Source organism: Conger conger, chromosome 6, assembly GCF_963514075.1.
Source record: "Conger conger chromosome 6, fConCon1.1, whole genome shotgun sequence".
In the NCBI taxonomy this organism is placed as follows: domain Eukaryota; kingdom Metazoa; phylum Chordata; class Actinopteri; order Anguilliformes; family Congridae; genus Conger; species Conger conger.
In genome coordinates this window covers 5,117,464-5,139,702 of record NC_083765.1, presented here as the reverse complement: position 1 = coordinate 5,139,702, position 22,239 = coordinate 5,117,464, and the positions used below count along the sequence as shown (strand labels likewise).

Here is a 22,239-nt window from a genome sequence, read left to right as displayed (position 1 = left end):
TTTATTCAACAACAAACAAACAAACAAAAAAACAAAAAAAAACCGCCGCGCCTCTTGGCTGAACTGGGACTTAATTGTACACTTGTAAGTGTTCAGGTTAAACATCTGTAATAAGCAAGAGTTATTTAAAAAAATGCAAAACGTCTAATCCGTTATGTTTGGGGAAAATAAAAGTGAATTCATACCACTCTTCGATGTGATTGCTTTCTCCTTTTCTCCGCGTCATGGAAATGCTCGACTGCCGTTGTGTTGCCTAGGAACGGCTGAGAAGCCCATCGGATTTTTCTCTTCCCATTGACAGGATGTTAAGAGGTTCTGTACATGAATGTACATTTTGGTTTACAGTGGGCTCCCGAATTATTGGCTCCCCTAACTGGCAATGCACGAAAATACTGAACTAGCGTTTCAGCTCTGTGGTAGAGGCAACCAGTCAACAAAATTGCCTTATGGTTGATTAATCTTAACCGTGTCCTTGGACTTCTGGAATTAAAACCGGCCCAAAACATCAACTGACTTGCCACCGTATTTAACCATAGATACGGGGCACTCCTGACATGCCGATGCTGTATCTGACCAAGATGTTCAATTCTGGTTCCATCTCACCACTGTGCCTTCGTTGAATCGTAATTTGCATGACCAAATCAGACCAATATTGACCAAAATCGGTAAGTTGGCCTCATTTGCGAGTCGTTTCAAGCTAGGCAGGCAAGCATCCGATGCTATTCTCATCTATGTAGCCATCAGACCCACCAGCTGTGCACAAAATGCCACAAAGAATACAATTGTGTTCATACTGCATTGTGTTTAATATGTTTAAGGAACATGGACATATGAAAAGGTAAATACCTGTGTTCAGCAACCTAATCAGGAGCCTGTTGATTCGCCTTAAAAAGTTCAGTTTTGTGCAACTCTTTGCAATATATCACAATAAACCCTGTGAATATTGGACTTGTATTCTTCATGGCGTTCATTTGTATTTCTGACAGAAGGGGGGTGAATAAGGCCTCTAAACACGAAAAGCACCCAAGTATGAAAACGTGGAACGACACGCAGGGTGCACAGAAGCTCCTCAGCACCGACGGTGGGCATCTCTGACAAACGACGACTTTTACGGATATGAATATTAATGAGTGCACGCCCACCCGGTCCTTATCAGCTGAACAAATCGCGATAATCTAATGGTGTTCATTACAATTTAACGGTTATCATTGGGTTAAAGACTTGGAAAAAAAAATAGCAAGAAGACAATCAATGGTTAGTTGTGGGGAATATAAACGCAGCTAGAATCAGTTTTCTTGGATTTATAAAGACAGAAAGGGTCGGAATCCTGTACATGTATCGGGAGGTTGTTCCATAAGACCGGAAATCGGTAAACGAAAGCCCCGCCTCCCATTGTAATCGTTGATATCCTTTGGGAGGATTTTTTTCTAATAGCCAGAACCATGTGAACAAAGTAATCTTGGATGAGACTAAAGATTAAATAACTCGCCAATATTCTCGAGCCAGACCATTTATAGCTTTATATGTTAACATTAAAATCTAAATTTAACAGGAAGTCAGTGAAGTGTTTTTGTGAGAACCAGGCTGATGTGTTCACTGCTTTCTGTGCAAGTTGGAGATGTTTCAGGGCTGATAAAATACTGCAGTGATCCAGCCAAGTGGTCACTAATGCAAGAACCATTTTTTTCAGCGTCCTACAGGGACACGTTTTCCTTCATTCAGAGATTTCCTTTGGAGGAAGGCCACTCTTATGACATTATTAATGTGGGCCAGAAAGTAGAGTAGACCAAATCAACAGTTACGCCATGGTTTCTAACAACTGAATTGACAGAGAAGCTATATACATTGAAAGAAAACTAAGTGAAAACTAAGTGAAAACTAAGTGAAAACTAAGTGATTTGTGACCAACTACTAATACCTGAAAAAAGGGAATTTTGGGTCATCCAAGCTTGTCGACTTCACCTGGTTTAAGCGGTATATAAAGTTGTGTATGGTCTTCATAGATTATTGGTTAATGCCACGTCTGCATATAATGTCCCCAATAATCTCCCTTTGGGGGAGAATGTACAGAGAAAATAGTGAAGACCCAAAACAGACCCTTGTGGGACTACAAAGTTTACCTTAGAATCATCAGAGGACCTGAACAGACCTATCAGAGTGGTATTTAAACCCTGAGCTTTCCCAGTGAGACCACCTGATTTTTCTATCCTGCAGAGGTGAATATGGTGGTCTTTAGGCTAGTACCATTTGCAGCACTAAGGTCAAGTAGGACAATAGAGATACAGCCTCAATCCAGAGAGAGAAACAAATCAATCATGACTTGAATGTTAGTCTTACCTGTTCCAATCAAGGCTATGCCCCCATTTTATTATTTTTAAGGTGCAGTGCTGCGTAGATTTTTAATTATCAAACGCATACGACGGTCACTGCCAATACAAATGGTTCTCTCAGGTAAGGTGAGGACTGTCAGTGCTCTGGTGCTTCCTAAACCCCGACTGAAACCCATTCCTCGCTCAACAGCTCGCGTGTAACCGACCAAAGTCCAGTCGTCCGTGGTGTGCAAGAGATATCCAGATTCCAAACTGCCGGGTGGTGATAAAAAGCGATTTTAGAGGTGAGGAGGTTATCACCCCTACAGGCCCCGCGGAGGTCAGTGATCTAAAGTGTCCTCTTTTCGGTCACACACAGAGGCCGTGTTTGTAGGCTACAGCGGCTGTGCGTTGAGTGCCGCGAAACCTGAAACGGAAGGAGAGAAAGCTGATTAGGGTGAAGTCAATAGACGGTGGGAAGTGTTTGTCTGTATTTGTTCTTTCAAAGCGTGGGTACTTTAACAAGTAACCCGAAACGCGGGAGGAAATGAGCTGTTTCAAGAAGCTTATGTAATCGGAAACGTCAACATAATGACAAATAAAATCTTTGCATTAGCCTACATTGCAGAACATTCGAGTAACTAGCCTACTTGTAATTTTATGCAGCCTAATATGCGCAGATTTAGTGTTGGGTCTATACTTCCATAACAAGAGCAACAGCAATACTACTACTACTACTACTACTACTAATAATAATAATAACATGATATTATTATTATTATTATTATTATTATTGTTATTATTTGTATTATTGTTATAATTAGTATTATAATAATTTATTACTATTATTGTTATTACGGTTGTTGCACGCCACGTTGTCTCCGTGATAGCTCTGTATAAGAGCATCTGCTGAATGACAGCAGCCTCGGCTAGTGTAATAATCTATTACTTTGATTATTATCATTTGTAATGTCATTATTACCGAATAGTCAAGCCCTTAACAACAATATTATAAAGGCTACACCATTTAATAACAATTATGTAGCTTACGACTCACGCACCCCTACCACGCCGACTAGCTTCTAATAGGTTTACCTGGCCGAGCAGAATGAATAATTCAGTATCAGCCTATGAATAACTAGCCCTGCCCCTCTAATGTTTTTTGATCGAGTCTATCTGACAGCCGTGATGTTCAGTGTCGTTATGGCGTCTCACCAATCCTGAATGGGATTTTTGGTGCCCCGGTGCATTGGAATTTGCACGTTTTGAACTGCGGCATTCTTGTTGGAATTTTCCTGGAAAACATTTCAATGTAAATGGAGGTGGGAGATAGCCCGTCGGGGGCGGTACGGAGTACCGGTCCGGACCGAAGAGAACAAGGTGGTGTCGAACATAGCGGGTCTTGTAATGGTGTGTCACCGGGCACAGATCTTCACGAAACGGGATCTAATCAAGCGGCGGTTCGCGGTGACCACAATGGACCGGGCAGTCGTGGTGCCACAGGAATACGGGTTTTAAAGGTACGTAGGTTTGCATGTCATGCCATTGTGGTTTTGTTAGGAAAAATACCATATACCGTAGTAAATCGTTGTATTGTTGGACATTGTAAATGCAGGGCCGAGGTAGCCTATGTGATATTACGAATGGCTTGATGCCTGGCACTTTAAAAATGATACCATCTGGATTTGCTTATCTGCGTTCTCTCTAGCCCAGATATTGTGCATTGAGCTGTAACTAGCTAGCTAGAAAACACTGCAATAAAATGTGCTAATCTTGCCGAATTGCAAGCGGTAACTGTCTTCCTCTGCTTTGCATACTAATGTCTGTTGTAGCCGACGCTGGGATCTCAGAAAGATATTTACAGTTGCAACATCACACTGCTTCTAACTAGTCTAGAAATCGTCTAACTAGCTGTCTAGATGGCCAACCTCTCCAGCGCAACGGATCCAAATTAACTACCTACCTCGTTACCTCGCGGCACGCGTGAAAGCTTGTTGCTAATGCAGCTGCTTATTTAACGTTACGGGAAATCTTCGCCAATATCTTAATTCCGACTTGTGGGGTAGGGATAAACAAGTTTTGGTTGAACATTTTTGACACATCCAACGGAAATGTATAATTGGATGAATTAGTTTGAAATTTGATGTATAGCAACGATTATAATCGTCCGATACAACACAGAGAAACGTGCAAGATCCTGAGGATTCTACCGGGTTTCCAATTAAATCATAATCTGTTTTACGGACAGTAATTGCCATGAGGTATTTGCGCAAGCAACAGACAGACAGTAGCCAACCGATTAACTACTTATCTACTTGTACTATACTTCCGCCATTATGTCATCGATTAACCCGTTACAACAATAATATCGTGATGCAGCATTATGTAGGGCATTTCAGCTGTTTAAACATGGCTGGCCTTTTCCTGCCTGGGTACAGTAGAGTTTAGTCCAGTGCAGTTGTTGCTTTATCGCGTCCTGACGTTGTCTCACAATGCGTTGCGGGAAAACATTTTGATAAAAGTTAAAATCCTTTAATAACATTTATGATGATCAAGGCGAGGCAGATGTAGGCCTACATTAGCCTGCTCTGAGGATTACAATCCAGCTCTTGCCAAGTTGTCATTGGATATGGAATGAAACCTTACTGAATGGCTTCTGTGTGTTATGATTCTGTACCCAGCGCAAACTCGATGCCATGGGTTGTGTAATTTGGCACAAAACGGCTTGTAAATGCTGCATATTGCTTTGGCTTCCAGTTCAGCAGACAACTGGCCCGAAGTTTTTTTTTTTTTTTTTTTGTGCCATTCCCAAGTAATTTTCCCCGTCTCCTGCTTTCGCACACAGACCTGACATTGTCGCCCATGATGGATGGGGTTTCTTTGAATTCATATTTATATTGAGAGTATCGTGTAGACTGTGACTGATTCGCATAGTTGGAATTGGACGGAAAAAGTGGTCTATGTAGTAGTATTAAAAATGATGAGAATCCAGTCCAGTTGTCATGGACAAAGCTTATTGCAGCCCCTACCCCACCCCACCCTCAGCGTCATTGACGGGGGGGAATGATTGCAAATGGAAACTTGTTGGTTGGAGTGTGTGTACGTGTGTGTTAATTGTAATTCCTTGAACTTATGTAGCACTTTTCTCATCAGCCGGTGACTGAAAGTGCTTTTCAGTGATGAGGGGGAAACTCTCCCTCAACCACCACCAATGTGAGGCACCCACCTGGGAGAGGCAATGGCGGCCATTTTGCACCAGAACGCTCACCGCACAGCAGCTGAGGTGGAGAGGGAGACGTTTATTTAGCCTATTAAATCAGGGGATGATTAGGTGACAGCGTTGAGAGAGCTAGGTGTGGAATGCAGCCGGGACACCGGGGAACCCCCTGCCCTTTGCGATGAGTGTCTTTTAAAGGGATCTGTAATGACCACTGTGAGCCAGGACCTCCGTTTAACTTCTCTTCCGAAAGACGGCCAGGTGTCCCCTTCACTGCTCTGGGACATTGGTATTTATTTGAGTGTGTGTTTGTGTGTGGGGATAAGTGTGTGTGTGTGTGTGTGTGTGTGTGTGTGTGTGCACATGTTGGGATAGGTGTGTGTGTGTGTGTGTGTGTGAGTGTGTGAGCTGGGTACTCCCAGAGCTGGCTGTGCTGTTGCCTCCGTGGCAGAGAGAGTCAGGGACACACATCGCTGTGGAACAATGACATCATCTGTCTGACTAACAGCCCAATCCTGCCCCAGCTCTGGAGTAAGGCCCAGTGTACACACACACACACGCACACCCGTATATACATGCGCACACACACGCACACACACACACCCGTATATACATGCACACACACACGCACACACGCACACCCGTATATACATGCACACACACACACGCACACACGTATATACATGCACACACACACACTCACTCACATCCGTATACACATATACACACACACACATACTCACATCCGTATAAACATGCACACACACACACACATACTCAGACACTCACTCACACACTCACACCCATATACACATGCACACACACACACACACTCACTCACTCACACTTACACCCGTATTCAAATGCACACGCACACACACGCACACACACTCAGACAGTCACACTCACAAATGCACACACTCACGCACACACACTCACACCCGTATACACATGCACACGCACACACACAAACACACACACACACACTCACACCCGTATACACATGCGCACTCACAAACGTACACACTCACACGCACACACACTCACACCCGTATACACATGCACACTCACAAACGCACACACACTCACACCCGTATACACATGCACACTCACAAACACACACACTCACACGCACACACACTCACACCCATATACACACGCACACGCACATGGTGATTATATTTTCTTAAATGGATGTTCGTTGCTCCACTCCCGGACCTGTGCAGCTATCGAGCAGCAGATAAAGAATGTGGATAGTTGTGCAAAAAATTACGGAGCAGGTGCAGCAACACTGTCACAGTTTATTATTGCTCTGCGTGTATGTTCTGCTGATTGGGCTCTGTTGTCCTGAGAGTGTGATGAGGCATTCCCTGAACGGGTCACATTCCCAGGAACGGGCCTCGGGGACTGACCCGGCTTTCCTCCCCCCCCCCCCCCCGGCAGCGGAACATGAAGAGGAACGGGAGCCGGGGGTGCGTGGCGCGGAAGACGCGCTTCGGGTCGCGGGAGCGGGACTGGCTGAAGGGGGACAGCCAGCGGGGGTGCGTGTGCCTGTACGGCCCGGCCGACCCGCAGCCCGACCTGAGGCTGGTGCTCTGCTCCTCCAGCACCTCGGCCCAGGAGCTGTGCTCCCAGGGGGAGGCGCAGGCGCTGTACCTGCAGCTGCACGGAGACCTGCTCAGGTAAGCTCGCCCGCGCGCGCTAACGTGCTAACGTGCTAACGTGCTAACGTGCTAACGTGCTGACGTGCTGACGAGATGCCGCTGGCCCCGCTGTTGTCGCTCACGGGTTTTTGACGCCCCTGGCTGGAGCTGTGTGAACATGGGAATGTGAATCGGGAATATGTACTGGGAGTTTGTACCAGGAATACGTAATGGGAATACATAGTGGGAATGTTTAATGGATAGAACAGGCCAGTCAGTAAATCAGTGGTTTCCGCCTTCTCTGATCCGGGCTGACCCTCACCCGGGCACAGAGGCTTCCGGGTGACACACATCACGAGTTACATTTAAAAGAAAATGTATGTATAAATAGTCAAATGTATATGTAGTCATTGCATTTGAAGTCTAGCCTGGGAACAGACGGCAGGACCTTCAGTGACCCCCCCCCGGTGTCTGTGGTCTGGACCCCCACCCCTTCCCCAGGAGGTACCCCCCCTCCCCTGAATCTGAATACCCCTGAGGATGTCTGTCTCTAAGACTTGACCTTTCCAGCACTGTCTGCCATATTCACACTGCTGTGTGGTCTCTGATAGCTCTGTGCTGGACTGCAGTTCACACACTTGCTCTTTATCTCTCTCTCTCTCTCTCTCTCTCTCTCTCACACACTCTTTCTGTCGCACACACACACACACACACACACACAAAGATGCTGTGTCACTCGTCTCCCTGAACGGTCACCGCACAGCCTAAATCCTCTATCGGCTATCGTTCAAATGCAACAGAACACTCGACAGCTTCTTCTGTGTCAGCATTGAAAGAGGGAAGCCAGGGCAAAGTTATTATATCGGTAAGATAACAAACCGAAGAACGAGAATCGGTTTCCCCGAGAAGCATGAGCTCTTTGCTGCGAGACAATATTCGGAGCAAAGAATATTTCAGGCCTCATATATTGCTCGGAGGGGAAAAAGTGAGATACAATGATGTAAATTTTTGATGTTCGGAGCGGTATGATATTTTAATATCAGATTATACAGCGCGCGCGTCCCCTGTTCACACACGAAGAGTGCTTCCAGGTGCGTTGGATTTGAGAGGAGAATTTTTCATCTTGAGCAGGATCCAGGTTGGCGTTTTTGGCAGAGTGACGCGGGTTTTCCAGAATAGCTCTGTGGAAGGAGGATGCTAGCGCAGGCTATAATCAGGTTGTGCCCGCGCACACTTCCGGACTCTCCCGGATGAAGCTGTGGACTCCCTTGTCTGTTATTTTTGGTTGGGTTCATTGAGCCGTATGATGCGTTAAAATAGGTCATGACAAAATGTCAAAATGCTGAAATGGCAGCACTACGACTCTCCTCAGTGTCTTAAACTTTCCAAATTCTATATATAATTAAAAAAAAAAAAAACGCTTCCTTGTTTCTTTTTTTAATAGATATTCTGTCAGGCAGGGAGGGGAAACCGGATTTGACTGTATGGGATAATTGCCGGATGGGTGTTTCTCTGTAATTATTTTATTGTCTAGTCAGGTAATGGGTCAGGTAATGTAGTCAGGTCTCACTGCTCTGTTTTCTCAGGAAGCCGCCATTTTGACACAATTTCATTAAAACTTGAATGCTGAGGTGTATCACTTAACTTTAGTGAGTGTTCAGTCATTGTCTTATGGCATCTGACACCCCCCCCCCCCCCCCCCACATGGCAGGGCTATGATGGCTGATTCACTGTTGAAACAGTTGTACTATCTTCATATTCAGTTAATGTAGCAGATTGGGTTGGGGTGGGAACATTGTTTTGAGGGCCAGAACGGAACTGTTCACCTGTAACGGTGATCAAGGTGCTTCACCTGAGCGAGGGCCTCTCTTGCAGAACAGAAGCACATTTTTCTGTTAGTCACCCTGACTGAGGAGGGTGAAGGACTAGTGTTGGGTCTGAATGTGAGGCGAGAGTGTGTGGCTGTGTGAGGCAGGAGTGTGTGGCTGTGTGGCTGTGTGAGGCGGGAGTGTGTGGCTGTGTGGGGCAGGAGTGTGTGCCTGTGTGGGGCAGGAGTGTGTGGCTGTGTGGCTGTGTGGGGCAGGAGTGTGTGGCTGTGTGGGGCAAGAGTGTGTGCCTGTGTGGGGCAGGAGTGTGTGGCTGTGTGGGGCAGGAGTGTGTGGCTGTGTGAGGCAGGAGTGTGTGGCTGTGTGGGGCAGGAGTGTGTGGCTGTGTGGGGCAGGAGTGTGTGCCTGTGTGGGGCAGGAGTGTGTGGCTGTGTGGCTGTGTGGGACAGGAGTGTGTGGCTGTGTGGGGCAGGAGTGTGGCTGTGTGAGGCAGGAGTGTGTGGCTGTGTGGGGCAGGAGTGTGTGGCTGTGTGGGGCAGGAGTGTGTGCCTGTGTGGGGCAGGAGTGTGTGGCTGTGTGGCTGTGTGGGGCAGGAGTGTGTGGCTGTGTGGGGCAGGAGTGTGTGGCTGTGTGGGGCAGGAGTGTGTGGCTGTGTGGCTGTGTGGGGCAGGAGTGTGTGGCTGTGTGGGGCAGGAGTGTGTGGCTGTGTGGGGCAGGAGTGTGTGGCTGTGTGAGACAACACGTGTGTGTGCATGTGTGTGCGTGTGTGTGCGTGTGTTTGCGTGTGTTTGTGCGTGTTTGTGCGTGTATGTGCGTGTGTATGTGCGTGTGTATGTGCGTGTATGTGCGTGTATGTGCGTGTATGTGCGAGTGTATGTGCGTGTATGTGCATGTATGTGCGTGTATGTGCGTGTATGTGCGTGTGTGTGCGTGTGTGTGCGTGTGTGTGCGTGTGTGTGCGTGTATGTGCGTGTATGTGAGTGTGTGTGAGTGTGTGTGAGTGTGTGTGAGTGTGTGTGCGTGTGTGTGCGTGTGTGTGCGTGTGTGTGCGTGTGTGTGCGTGTGTGTGCGTGTGTGTGCGTGTATGTGAGTGTATGTGCGTGTGTATTGGTGCTGTTGCGTTGTGCGGCACAGTCACTGAGAGACTCCTCCCTGCCTTTCCAGTGTCTGAACCCATCTGGCTTTTACCCCAGAGCGGTTTCTAACTCTTGAGACAACAACATACTGTATTTCATTCCAGCTACACTAAATCACACATTTCACACTTTGCACTCGCGTTTGCATTCATTGTGATGGCGTGAACTGATTGGTTTCGTTTTTATTAATGCACCCCGGCGGCCTGTTATTCCACGCTTGTCCTTGAGAAAGTAGGGTAGCCCATAAACATGAATATCTCATTCCCAAGATGTTATATTTCGGTGGTGACTGAACAGCTTGGAAAGTGACCCTCACCGACTCGCTGAGTGGCTCCCCAAAGTCGCTGCAGTACTGATATTCTACCACTAGGGGGGCTGTCCTATAGTCGTCAGAGTCACAAATAACAATTGAATGTCTGCATTAGTGTGCAGATTCTCCTGCTTGACTGGTAAGTAGCGTTGTGCAGCGCAGTCGGGCCGTGGTAGAGAAGAGCCTTCTGAACAGTCGCCTCTCCAGGGAGACGGCAGGGGCTTCACATGCTCAGCTGCATGCCACTGCTTCCTGTGCTTTGATCTTATGGACCGTTCTTCTTGTGGTAGATAAATGCATGGTATTCTGCACTGCAAAAAAAAAAAAGTCTTAACCATTTTATTCTTATATCTACACTTAAGATCTTAGATTTTATTATTTTTGCCAATGAGGTGATAGCTTTACTCATTTTGAGATTCGCAAATGGGTTTTTGAAAAAGAGAATTTCACTCGTCAAGCAAAATGTAACTTAGAACAAGCTAGTATTTTTTAGCTTTAGAGAAAAAAAAAAAAAAAGTCCCATCTTCTTGGAGAAACTGGCCCTTTTCAGGAATTTGGTCACTGGAGGAGTCATGGTTAGTTTGTGCCTGTTAAACTCTGTTAAGCAGTGGCACAGAGCTTCTGACTGAGGAAAGGCTTTCCGGCTGCTCTGTATGTGGTCTGCAATTTATATAGAGCCTTTATCCAAAGTGCTGTACAATTGATTCACCCATACACACACACTCACACGCCATGCAAGGCACCAAGCAGCTCGTCAGGAGCATTTGGGGTTTAGGTGTCTTGCTCAGGGACACTTTGACACAGCCCGGGCGGGGGATCGAACCGGCAACCCTCCGACTGCCAGACGACCGCTCTTACCTCCTGAGCCAATGTCGCCCCTCCTATGTGTGTGAAATGAAATGGTGAGTTCTGTAAAATGTCTCTGACCTCCCGTGCCCCCCCCCCCTCCCGCCCACGCTGTTCGGCAGGAGGCTGGACCCCTCGGAGTGCCCCCTGCAGATCGTGTACGACTACCTGGCCGCCATGGGGTATGAGGACCCTCTGAGGATCCAGAGGGAGGCGGCCAACTCCGACCTCAGCTGCATGATCCGCTTCTACAGCGGTGAGTAACCCGGCCCACCAACCGCCCCCCGCACTCCCAGATCTGACCCAGGTGCTCCTGCTGCAGTTTTTGGGGCCATGTGTTGTTGCCATGGTTACAGGCATGTCCGTGGCGTTGAGCGGTATGGGGCGTGCCCCTGCGATATTTCTTCAAAGCGCACAGGATTGTGGGAAAAGCCAGTGTTGCCGGTCTGTTTGCTGATGAGAGGCTCCGTTTCCTCTCCGTCCTGCTCCACTCTGCTTCTGTAGGCTCAGTGTCTGTAGACTCTGCGTCTGTAGGCTCTGTGTCTGTAGACTCTGCGTCTGTAGGCTGTGCGTCTGTAGACTCTGCGTCTGTAGACTCTGCTTCTGTAGGCTCAGTGTCTGTAGACTCTGCGTCTGTAGGCTCTGTGTCTGTAGACTCTGCGTCTGTAGGCTGTGCGTCTGTAGACTCTGCGTCTGTAGACTCTGCGTCTGTAGGCTCTGTGTCTGTAGACTCTGCATCCGTAGGCTGTGCGTCTGTAGGCTGTGCGTCTGTAGACTCTGCGTCTGTAGACTGTGTCTGTAGGCTCTGTGTCTGTAGGCTGTGCGTCTGTAGACTCTGTGTCTGTAGGCTGTGCGTCTGTAGGCTCTGCGTCTGTAGGCTCAGCGTCTGTAGACTCTGTGTCTGTAGGCTCTGTGTCTGTAGACTCTGCGTCTGTAGGCTCTGTGTCTGTAGGCTGTGCGTCTGTAGACTCTGTGTCTGTAGACCCTGCGTCTGTAGGCTCTGTGTCTGTAGGCTCTGTGTCTGTAGACCCTGCGTCTGTAGGCTCTGTGTCTGTAGGCTCTTCGTCTGTAGGCTCTGTGTCTGTAGGCTGTGCGTCTGTAGGCTCTGCGTCTGTAGGCTGTGCGTCTGTAGGCTCTGCGTCTGTAGGCTCTGCGTCTGTAGGCTCTGTGTCTGTAGGCTCTTCGTCTGTAGGCTCTGTGTCTGTAGGCTGTGCGTCTGTAGGCTCTGCGTCTGTAGGCTCTGCGTCTGTAGGCTCTGTGTCAGACAGTCGGCTGGAATGACGTCATGTTCTGGAGGTTTCCGCGTGTCCGCAGGAGATCGATCTTTACTTCCATTCCACCATTACGCTTCTTAATGGAAGCCCTGCGTCTGCCTGCCAGAGACCTCCGAGCTGTCCGCCTGATGAATTCACCTTTAAAATAAAAAAAGCCCTCTCTCTCTCTCTCTCCCTCCACATTAACGCCTCTCTGTCCGCTCCTCTGGGTCCAGTGGGGTGGGGTGGGGTGGGTTGGGGGGGGGGGGGGGGGGGGGGGGGGGGGGGGGGGGAGGTGGGAAAGGACAGACTCTGGCTTTTAAGGAGCCGTTCGGCTGCGTTTGTGTGGGCTGGCCACAGCTTTCAGAGCAGAGCCCATGTGACCTGGCTGCAGGTGCGGGGTGTAACTGCTGCTCCTGAAATGGTCGCGCCTGCTAATCGCACAGAGGAATTGCGCACTTTATCGTACGTCGCTCTGGTTAAGCATGTGAGATGATCCGGCATGACTGGCAGCCCCGTGGTGCGTGCTTACAGCCCCTGAGTTCCTCGGCTGTGTGACAGGAAGTGGCCGCGCTGAACGACAGGAAGTGGCTGCCGCGAAGGTCTGAGTGCGGTTTGGGTAGGCGCTGGTGACTCAGGCGCGCACAGGGGTGAGAACGTTCTCGCTGAGCCCCGGAGGTAACCGCCCCCGGACCGCAGGACGGCGGATGTAGCCGGTCTCCTGATGCAGCCGATGTCAGATGGATGTTCTGGGTCAGGTCGTTCTGGGTCGGGTCGTTCTTCAGTCGAGTCGCTGGCCCCGTCGCGAGTCCAGATTCTGGAAGGTTCTGTGTGTTTACGAGCTTGCGGGGAACGTAAGGGCCAGGGGGACCGGGGGGCGGGGGGGCGGGGGGGCGGGGGGGCGGGGGCCCCCCTGTCTGATCTGAAAACTCCTTCCCTGTTGGACAAAAAATAAAAAGATATTGTGAATACAGCCTGTGAGCTATGTGTGCCAGGGTGATGTCACCGGTTTGGTCATGTGACTATGTGACTATGTGACTATGTGCAATATCACAGGTCCATTTGATGGGAAACAAAAAAACTATATGTAGCATATTATTACAGAAATAAATATTGCTCTAGCCTCCCCTACCCCTTCCGCCTGCAAAGCTTTGGTGGTTTTTATAAATATACAGTGGTGTGAAAAAGTGTTTGCCCCCTTCCTGATTTCTTCTTTTTTTTTTTTTTTGCATGTTTGTCACACTTAAATGTTTCAGATCATCAAACAAATTTAAATATTAGTCAAAGACAACACAAGTAAACACAAAATGCAGTTTTTAAATGAAGGTTTTTATTATTAAGGGAGAAAAAACCTACATGGCCCTGTGTGAAAAAGTGATTGCCCCTAAACCTAATAACTGGTTGGGCCACCCTTAGCAGCAACAACTGCAATCAACCATTTGCGATAACTTGCAAATGAGTCTCTTACAGCGCTGTGGAGGAATTTTGGCCCACTCATCTTTGCAGAATTGTTGTAATTCTGCCACATTGGAGGGTTTTCGAGCATGAACCGCCTTTTTAAGGTCATGCCACAGCATCTCAATAGGATTCAGGTTAGGACTTTGACTAGGCCACTCCAAAGTCTTCATTTTGTTTTTCTTCAGCCATTCAGGTGGTGGACTTGCTGGTGTGTCCTGCTGCAGAACCCAAGTTCGTTTCAGCTTGAGGTCACGAACAGGTGGCCAGACATTCTCCTTCAGGATTTTGTGGTAGACAGCAGAATTCATGGTTCCATTTATCACAGCAAGTCTTCCAGGTCCTGAAGCAGCAAAACAGCCCCAGACCATCACACTACCACCACCATATTTTACTGTTGGTATGATGTTCTTTTTCTGAAATGCGGTGTTACTTTTACGCCAGATGTAATGGGACACACACCTTCCAAAAAGTTCAGCTTTTGTCTAGTCAGACCACAGAGTATTTTCCCAAAAGTCTTGGGGATCATCAAGATGTTTTCTGGCAAAACTGAGACGAGCCTTAATGTTCTTTTTGCTCAGCTTTGATTTTTGGTTTTCGTCTTGTAACTCTGCCATGCAGGCCATTTTTGCCCAGTCTCTTTCTTATGGTGGAGTCATGAACACTGACCTTAACTGAGGCAAGTGAGGCCTACAGTTCTTTGGATGTTGTTGTGGGGTCTTTTGTGACCTCTTGGATGAGTCGTCGCTGCGCTCTTGGGGTAATTTTGGTCGGCCAGCCACTCCTGGGAAGGTTCACTACTGTTCCATGTTTTCGCCATTTGTGGATAATGGCTCTCACTGTGGTTCGCTGGAGTCCCAAAGCTTGAGAAATGGCTTTATAACCTTTTCCAGACTGATAGATCTCAATGACTTTCTTTCTCATTTGTTCCTGAATTTCTTTAGATCTCGGCATGATGTCTAGCTTTTGAGGATCATTTGGTCTACCTCACTTTGTCAGGCAGGTCCTATTGAAGTGATTTCTTGATTGAGAACAGGTATGACAGTAATCAGGCCTGGGTGTGGCTAGAGAAATTTAACTCAGGTTTGATAAACCACAGTTAAGTTATGTTTTAACAGGGGGGGGCAATCACTTTTTCACACAGGGCCATGTAGGTTTGGATTTTTTTTCTCCCTTAATAATAAAAACCTTCATTTAAAAACTGCATTTTGTGTTTACTTGTGTTGTCTTTGACTAATATTTAAATTTGTTTGATGATCTGAAACATTTAAGTGTGACAAACATGCAAAAAAATAAGAAATCACACCACTGTATATGTACGTGTGTGTGAGAGTGCGTGCATGTGTGTGTGTGGGTGTGGGTGCATTAGAAATACAAATGCACAGGAGCCTTAGTGCTAATGAGTTATCGATCTGCCTGTCAGAGAAGAAAATGAAAAGTAAATTAATGTTGTGGGGCCCTAACGGGTTCTGTCGCAGATCAGGCGTGCCTCGCCTACGCTGCATGCTGACCTCTGACCTCTGACCTCTGACCTCTATGGGCTGCTGGTGTGGCAGCCGGGCCTGCACTGCGCGGCTAACTGCACAGTATTCTGGTTGCTAACTGCACAGTATTTTGATGGCTAACTGCACACACAGCATTCTGGTTGCTAACTGCACAGTATTCTGGTTGCTAACTGCACAGTATTTTGAGTGCTAACTGCACAGTATTCTCATTGCTACCTGCACAGTATTGTGAGTGCTAACTGTACAGTACTGCACAGTATTTTGAGTGCTAACTGCACAGTATTCTGGTTGCTAACTGTACAGTATTCTATTTTTTTTTTTTTAAAGATATTTTTTAGGCCCTTTTCAGCTTTATTGGACAGTATTTAGAGACAGGAAGAATGGGGGCGAGAGAGAGGGAAAGACATGCGACCAATTGTCAGACGGTCGGATTCGAACCATTGACGTCGCGGCTCACAATGAGCATGCGGTCAGTGCTCTGCAGGCTGCACCACCGAGACACCCCTAACTGCACAGTATTTTGAGTGCTAACTGCACAGTATTTTGAGTGCTAACTGCACAGTATTTTGAGTGCTATCTGCACAGTATGCATTAGTATGAAGCTGCAGAAACCCTAGGCGTGATGCAGCAGTTGCACAGCATTGAGACGCAGTGATTGGGAGATGAGGTGTGTAACTGACAGGCTCCTTACAGCAGCTCTGCCCTTTCAACCTCAGTGTCGACTGGTCAATATCCAAGTAACCGTACCTATATATGCAGTACATGAATAATGTGGGAAACGTAAGCTATAAAAGTGTGTGGATATCTGGTGTCATATTAACAAATAAAACATAGATGTATTAGACGTCTGGTTCCTCTTCCTCTCTGACCTCATATCGCTCAAGGTCGGTGGTTCTAATCCCGATGTAGCCACAATAAGATCCGCACAGCCGTTGGGCCCTTGAGCAAGGCCCTTAACCCTCCATTGCTCCTGGGGGGATTGTCTCCTGCTTAGTCTAATCAACTGTACGTCGCTCTGGATATGAGCGTCTGCCATACGCCAATAATGTAATATCATGTGCTGACAGCTCCGGGAAGTACGCTGGAGTTTAAAGCTTCCTGTTCCTGTGGCTGGCGATACCGTTTTTTAAGTTGAGCACAAAATCGAAATCCCCTTTCACTTGAGCCCGTTGGTGTTTTCATTAGTCATCCGTCAGGTGACTTTAGCAGCGCGGCCAGCGCACGTAGATCCGTCTGCGATGTGATTGATCGGCTGTCACTCCACACACTCTGAACTTTGATGCCGTTTTATGTTGCGTTTATGGCTTTACTACGCTATCAGAATGGAATGACCTTCATAAAATGTTGGAGAATGCGTGATTTGCTGGTCGGTGACTGCTGTTTCGCGATCAACAGACCTGGTGCCAGGCTTGGCATGACACGGATGGGGTCCGCCATGTTGTCCTGAAATTACTTGAAATGATACCTTTTCAGTTTTTTGCATGTCACGTGACAGTAACGTAACATGCAAACTAACTAACTAGTGACTTTGTGTGGTGAAAACAGAAACAAAATGTTTTTAAATAACTATTATATAATTAAACTACTTTCTGCTAAGCTTGGTGAACAGAAAAACGTAGAGGAAAAAATGTTCAATTCTTCTGCCACTTGAACTGCATTAACATTATTAGCTGATGAGGTTGCTTGGATTGTGAACTATCCAAGCTGGATCGTGATGCATTGTGGGATACTCATGCCTGCATAGTGTCCAGTGTTTGCATCCTATAATATTTCACCCAATGTAATATGACATCCAGGTATTTTTCACATCCTGTTTTATGCATGGTGTGGTTTCAGACATACCAAAAATGTTTCACATACGTTTTTGCTAAATGCTATGCTAGCATGCCATTTTGGATGCTGCATCAGTCTTGGCCTGTGTTCTTCCTTCCTGAAAGTTGTTGCGCTGTAAATATGCACCAGGAGGTAAGTGCACCCCCTTGAGTTGTGGAAAGGACAGACAGGGTGCGGCTCTTTGGAGAAGGTGATGTAAGAAACAGTAACTTTCCTCCTGATCTCCTCGCAGTAAACGCCGTAAAAGCTTTCTGCTGCCCTGCTTTCTGATTGGCCTGTTGTGCAATACTGGTGAAGAGTTCACAATTTACAGTCACGGTTTGCTGAGCTTCACACACGCACGCACACACACACAGACACACACACACACACAAACAAACAAACACACGCACAGACACAGACACACGCATAGCACAAACATACACACACATGCATACATACACATACACACACGCACAAAGCACAAACACGCACACACTCACACTCTCACACATGCACACTCTCCCTCACTCACACACACATATACAATTTCTCTCACACACACACACACACAAGCAAGCATACACACACACTGTCTCACATACACACACACACACACACACGCATACTCACTCACTCACTCACTCTCACACTGGTGTAATCTCTGACAGTTTAACTGCCGAATTTAAACGCTGCTGTCGGTTGGTGTAGAGTGCTGCACCAGGACCCTGTGAACACCCCTGGCCCTCCGTCGCCAGCTCAGCGCTTCACAAATTCTTCACCGTCGCTGCGTTTCTGCTCTCTCAGTCTGACCTCCTTTGTCTTTTGTGTTTTTTGTTTCTTTTCCAGTTTCCCTTCATTTCCGTAATGGAAGAACTTGTTCAGTGGAAATGTAATAAGTAGGATTTTTCTCATGTTGGAAATTAGGTTCAGAAAAAAAACGACTGCTGCAGTTGCCATTTTTAATGCGTTTATTATTAGGGAGTTGACCCGCTGTTCTGGGGCCAGTGCAGGACTCAGCACCCCCCCCCCCCGGGCAGCCCCCCCCCCCGGCACCTAATCTGCTTTACGGGCCGATGCAGATCAAACAAACATTGCTCATTAGATTTCCTGCCGAAAAGAACGCGCCCATTATCCTCCCGGCTCCAGGCCCACGTTGGGACGGCGAACCGCACGTCTCCCCGGAGAATGAGCCTGGAGGTCTCGTGATCCAGTCAAAACTCCTTCCTGCCGAGGGGATTAGTGATTGGTCTAGACTCTTGACCAACCATGAGACACAATAGTAATACAGTATACTACTGTACTTTGCTGGCATTAAGCACACGGTCTTATTCACCGCAACTTGCACAACTTTTAGCATGTTGTAATATCGTGTCTCGTGTGTGTGTGTATATGTATATGTGTGTGTGTGTGTGTGTGTGTGTGTGTGTGTATGTGTGTCTGTGTCTCAGTGTGTGTGTGTGTATATGTGTGTGTGTGTGTGTATGTGAGTGTGTGTGTGTTTGTGTGTGTGACTGAAAGGCTGATTAGATGTCATGCATTGATCTGTGTTCATCAGGCCTACAATGTACGACATGTCCTCCTCCTCCAGGTCACATGTCCTCCTCCAGGCCACGCCTCTGTGTCTGCGTCTCTGATTGGACAGGGAGACGCTGCAGACCTCAGATTGTGTTTCTGTACGTCCAGGTTGCTCTGCCCCTTTACACGGCACAGCTGCACCCTGGGAACGCACAGGCCTCTGTGACATCATCACTATTCAGCTGCATCGGAATGAGGAAGCACCTGCCTCATTATCTGTAGAAGCCGTCTGATTGGTTCTTATATCTGTCAGTCAAATCTATACTGAAGACGGTTGGCCTGATTCCGCCTGTGGGATTCCCTTCCGAAGTGTCTGGGACCCGCAAGGTCGGTGGTTCTAATCTCGGTGTAGCCACAATAAGGTCCGCGCAGCCGTTGGGCCGTTGAGCAAGGCCCTTAACCCTGCATTGCTCCAGGGGAGGATCGTCACCTGCTTAGTCTAATCAACTGTACGTCGCTCTGGATAAGAGCGTCTGCCAAATGCCAGTAATGTAATGTAATGTAATGTAATGTTTAACTGTCATTTCTTTATGACAATCCATTGGACCTGTATAATCCGGTTTGCATTATAGTTTTAAAGTTCTTTACGCCATAAAGGCGAAAGCACTCTGAGCCGTGAAGTCTGACTGACATCGAGCAGCCGGCTTTGCCGACCAGGCTGCACGTACAGCACACGTTATAAAAGTAACAGAATGGATCACCGTATCACAGTCATCTGATGACATCATGAAGGTCTTGTTGGCAGGATGTGGAGGACTGAAGCCCTGGCTTCACCCCGAGGGGCCATTTTGTTTCTGATGTCTCCGCCGCAGCGTAATCACCGTAGCACATACACGGGAGGTGCTAATGGGGCGTTTATGCATTATTGGGGCCTTGGGGGGGACGGGACTCCTCGTTTAGAGATGATTGTCAACATCCTTTTGAGACGGAGCGCCGGGCTCCACGGCAGCTGCGATTTTTAGAGGCTTTTTAAGGCGGCGGACTACATTTCCCAGCAGGCCCGGCGGTAAAATCAGGTTAAAGCAAGAGGCGTGTTCCATCCGTTCAAAGTTTTGCCACGGTTTCGGTGTTCATGTCGTATGCTTCCTCCCAACAGAGTGCGACGTTTTGCAACGGGCTTAAGAGGTATGGTTGCCGCCGTTCGGTGGGTGTCTGAATCAATAATGACGTAGGCCTATGTGCTTCAAAGGCTGGAGAACGCCTTCTGAGAGGCCATTGGAGCAAACCGTGCTACAGTCAGGCAGTCAGGGTGTCTGCAACAGGATGCTCAGTGCACCACCTTTTCTGTTTAAATAAACGTTTTGCTACATTTTGTCGTTTTGTCGGGGCTGAGCGTGGCCCAGGGAAATGGGAAGTGCCGGTGAAGGAGCAATGGCTTCTGATTGGACCCTGGGGACTGTGCTGATTGGTTCCTGTGGACCGGGCTGTCTCTGCTCGTGACACTCCGTGTGCGATGGACTGGCGACCTGTCCAGGGTGTATTCCTGCCTTTCGCCCAATGTATGCTGGGATAGGCTCCAGCCCCCCCTGCGACCCTGTTCAGGATAATGGATGGATGGTTCTTTAGTCCTGCAATTTTAGATTTGTAATCAAACAATTTGCATGTGGTTATTTAAGGTTTATACGTGTTGGTGTGAGCCTTCGTTTTGACAGAAAATACCAAATAAAAGCATGGTGAAAGTATGTGCTATGCGGTACTTGTGCGTTTAGTTTTTGCCGGGATGTTGTGTACACACAACAAGACGCACAAAGTGCCAATCGAGGTGATACCCTTATAGGTATATAAAACTGCACCTCTATCCACGGGTCGAATAATGAATTTGTACCTTTGTGAAAGGCGCGTATTAGTACACAAAGAACATCGTTGTACCTTTCAGGGGGAAAATTTGGAAAAAGGTGTGCCTGAAGGACTGAAAGTGTACCTCCTGTGTACCCCTGTGTCTGAGGGTGCGGTCCCTGCGCCCAAACGGATGGGGGAACGGAGCGCTCTGACAGAATCACAGGGACAGGGGGGGTGACGGGACGGGGGACGGGGGACGGGGGTAGTCTAACGTGGTGACGCCCCCGCCCTCTCGCCCCTTAGCCTGCCCGTGACGTGTGGATGAGGACAGACCTCACACGGCCGTGAGAGTGTGGCGACCTGCTTACAGCGGGGAAGGTTGAGTAAAAATACCTGCCACCTTGACTGGCCCGTGTGCTTGCCCCCGTTTACACCTGCAGCAGGACGGGGGGGTGGGGGGTGGGCGTGTGGGGGGGGGGCGGAGAGGTGTAGAGCGGGCTGCGTTTCTGTACCAGGTTGTCTCTGTGACCGCTAGCCGGTGAGTGCAGGAGATTGAACAGAGGCTGCTCCCCCTGTTGCAGAACTGTGCGTCACTTAGTCCCATCTGTGAGGGGATCCTGCCTTAGAGCCGTGCGTCACTTATGGTGCGTTCCATTTGTACTGGGAAGTCGGAATTTCCGAGTTCCCAGTCGGACATTTCAACTGGAACGCCCCCTGAGGTGGGATTTCCGACTGGGGAAGTCGGAAGGACCGAGTAACCCCGAGTTAGAAATCCAAGATGGCTGCTCCGTGCGTCAACGGTTAATAAAATCTCTCGTAATGTATTATTTAGCACTTCTGTTTTGTTTTTGTGTAATTAAATAAGTGGTATACGTAGTACTGTCCAACGTCTATCTGTGGACATGTTACTACGGTGTTTGTATGTATAGAATACCGTGTAATGTGGTGTTTTCAACTGGTATTGCTAACAATGGCTACAACGATAGCAACAATAGCACTGGAGGCGTCCATCTTGGTTATCCGAGTTGTTTACTGGAATGCGGTCAACTCGGGTGTGACGTCATTCCCAGCTCCGACTTCCGACTTCCGAGGTAAATGGAACGCGCCATTAGTCCCATTTGTGAGGGGATAACTCCAGGGGACCACTCTATGACCACTCTATGACCACACACTGACCACTCTATGACTGCTCTATGACCACACACTGACCGCTCTATGACCACTCTCTGACCAGACACTGACCGTTCTATGACCACTCTATGACCACACACTGACCAGTCTATGACCACTCTGTGACAGCTCTGTGACAGCTCTGTGACCACTCTATGACCACACACTGACCGCGTCTCCTCCCTCTCTCCCCCTGCAGAGAAGCCCCTGAGTGTGGACCAGCTGGACCGCACGCTGCTGAAAGGGGTGTTCAGCGTGCGGAAGGGGAAGACGCAGCTGCACAAGTGGGCGGAGCGGCAGGTCATCCTCTGCGGCACCTGCCTGACCGTGGCCTCCGTGAAGGAGAGCCTCACCGGCAAGATGCACATCCTGCCCCTGGTGGGGGGAAAGGTCAGGGGTC

General features: G+C 48.2%; 1 protein-coding gene across 1 annotated transcript in view; it reads left to right on the top strand.

The window, feature by feature from the left end:
• The first annotated feature begins 6,969 nt into the window (after positions 1-6,969).
• LOC133130496 (PH domain leucine-rich repeat-containing protein phosphatase 2-like) overlaps positions 6,970-22,239 on the top strand; it is a 39,702-nt gene continuing 24,432 nt past the window's right edge. The window contains exons 1-3 of the mRNA XM_061245116.1: positions 6,970-7,208; positions 11,410-11,543; positions 22,039-22,229. Of these exons, the coding sequence (XP_061101100.1) occupies positions 6,976-7,208; positions 11,410-11,543; positions 22,039-22,229 (558 nt within the window). The 5' untranslated portion in view covers positions 6,970-6,975. The remainder of the gene's footprint in view (positions 7,209-11,409; positions 11,544-22,038; positions 22,230-22,239) is intronic.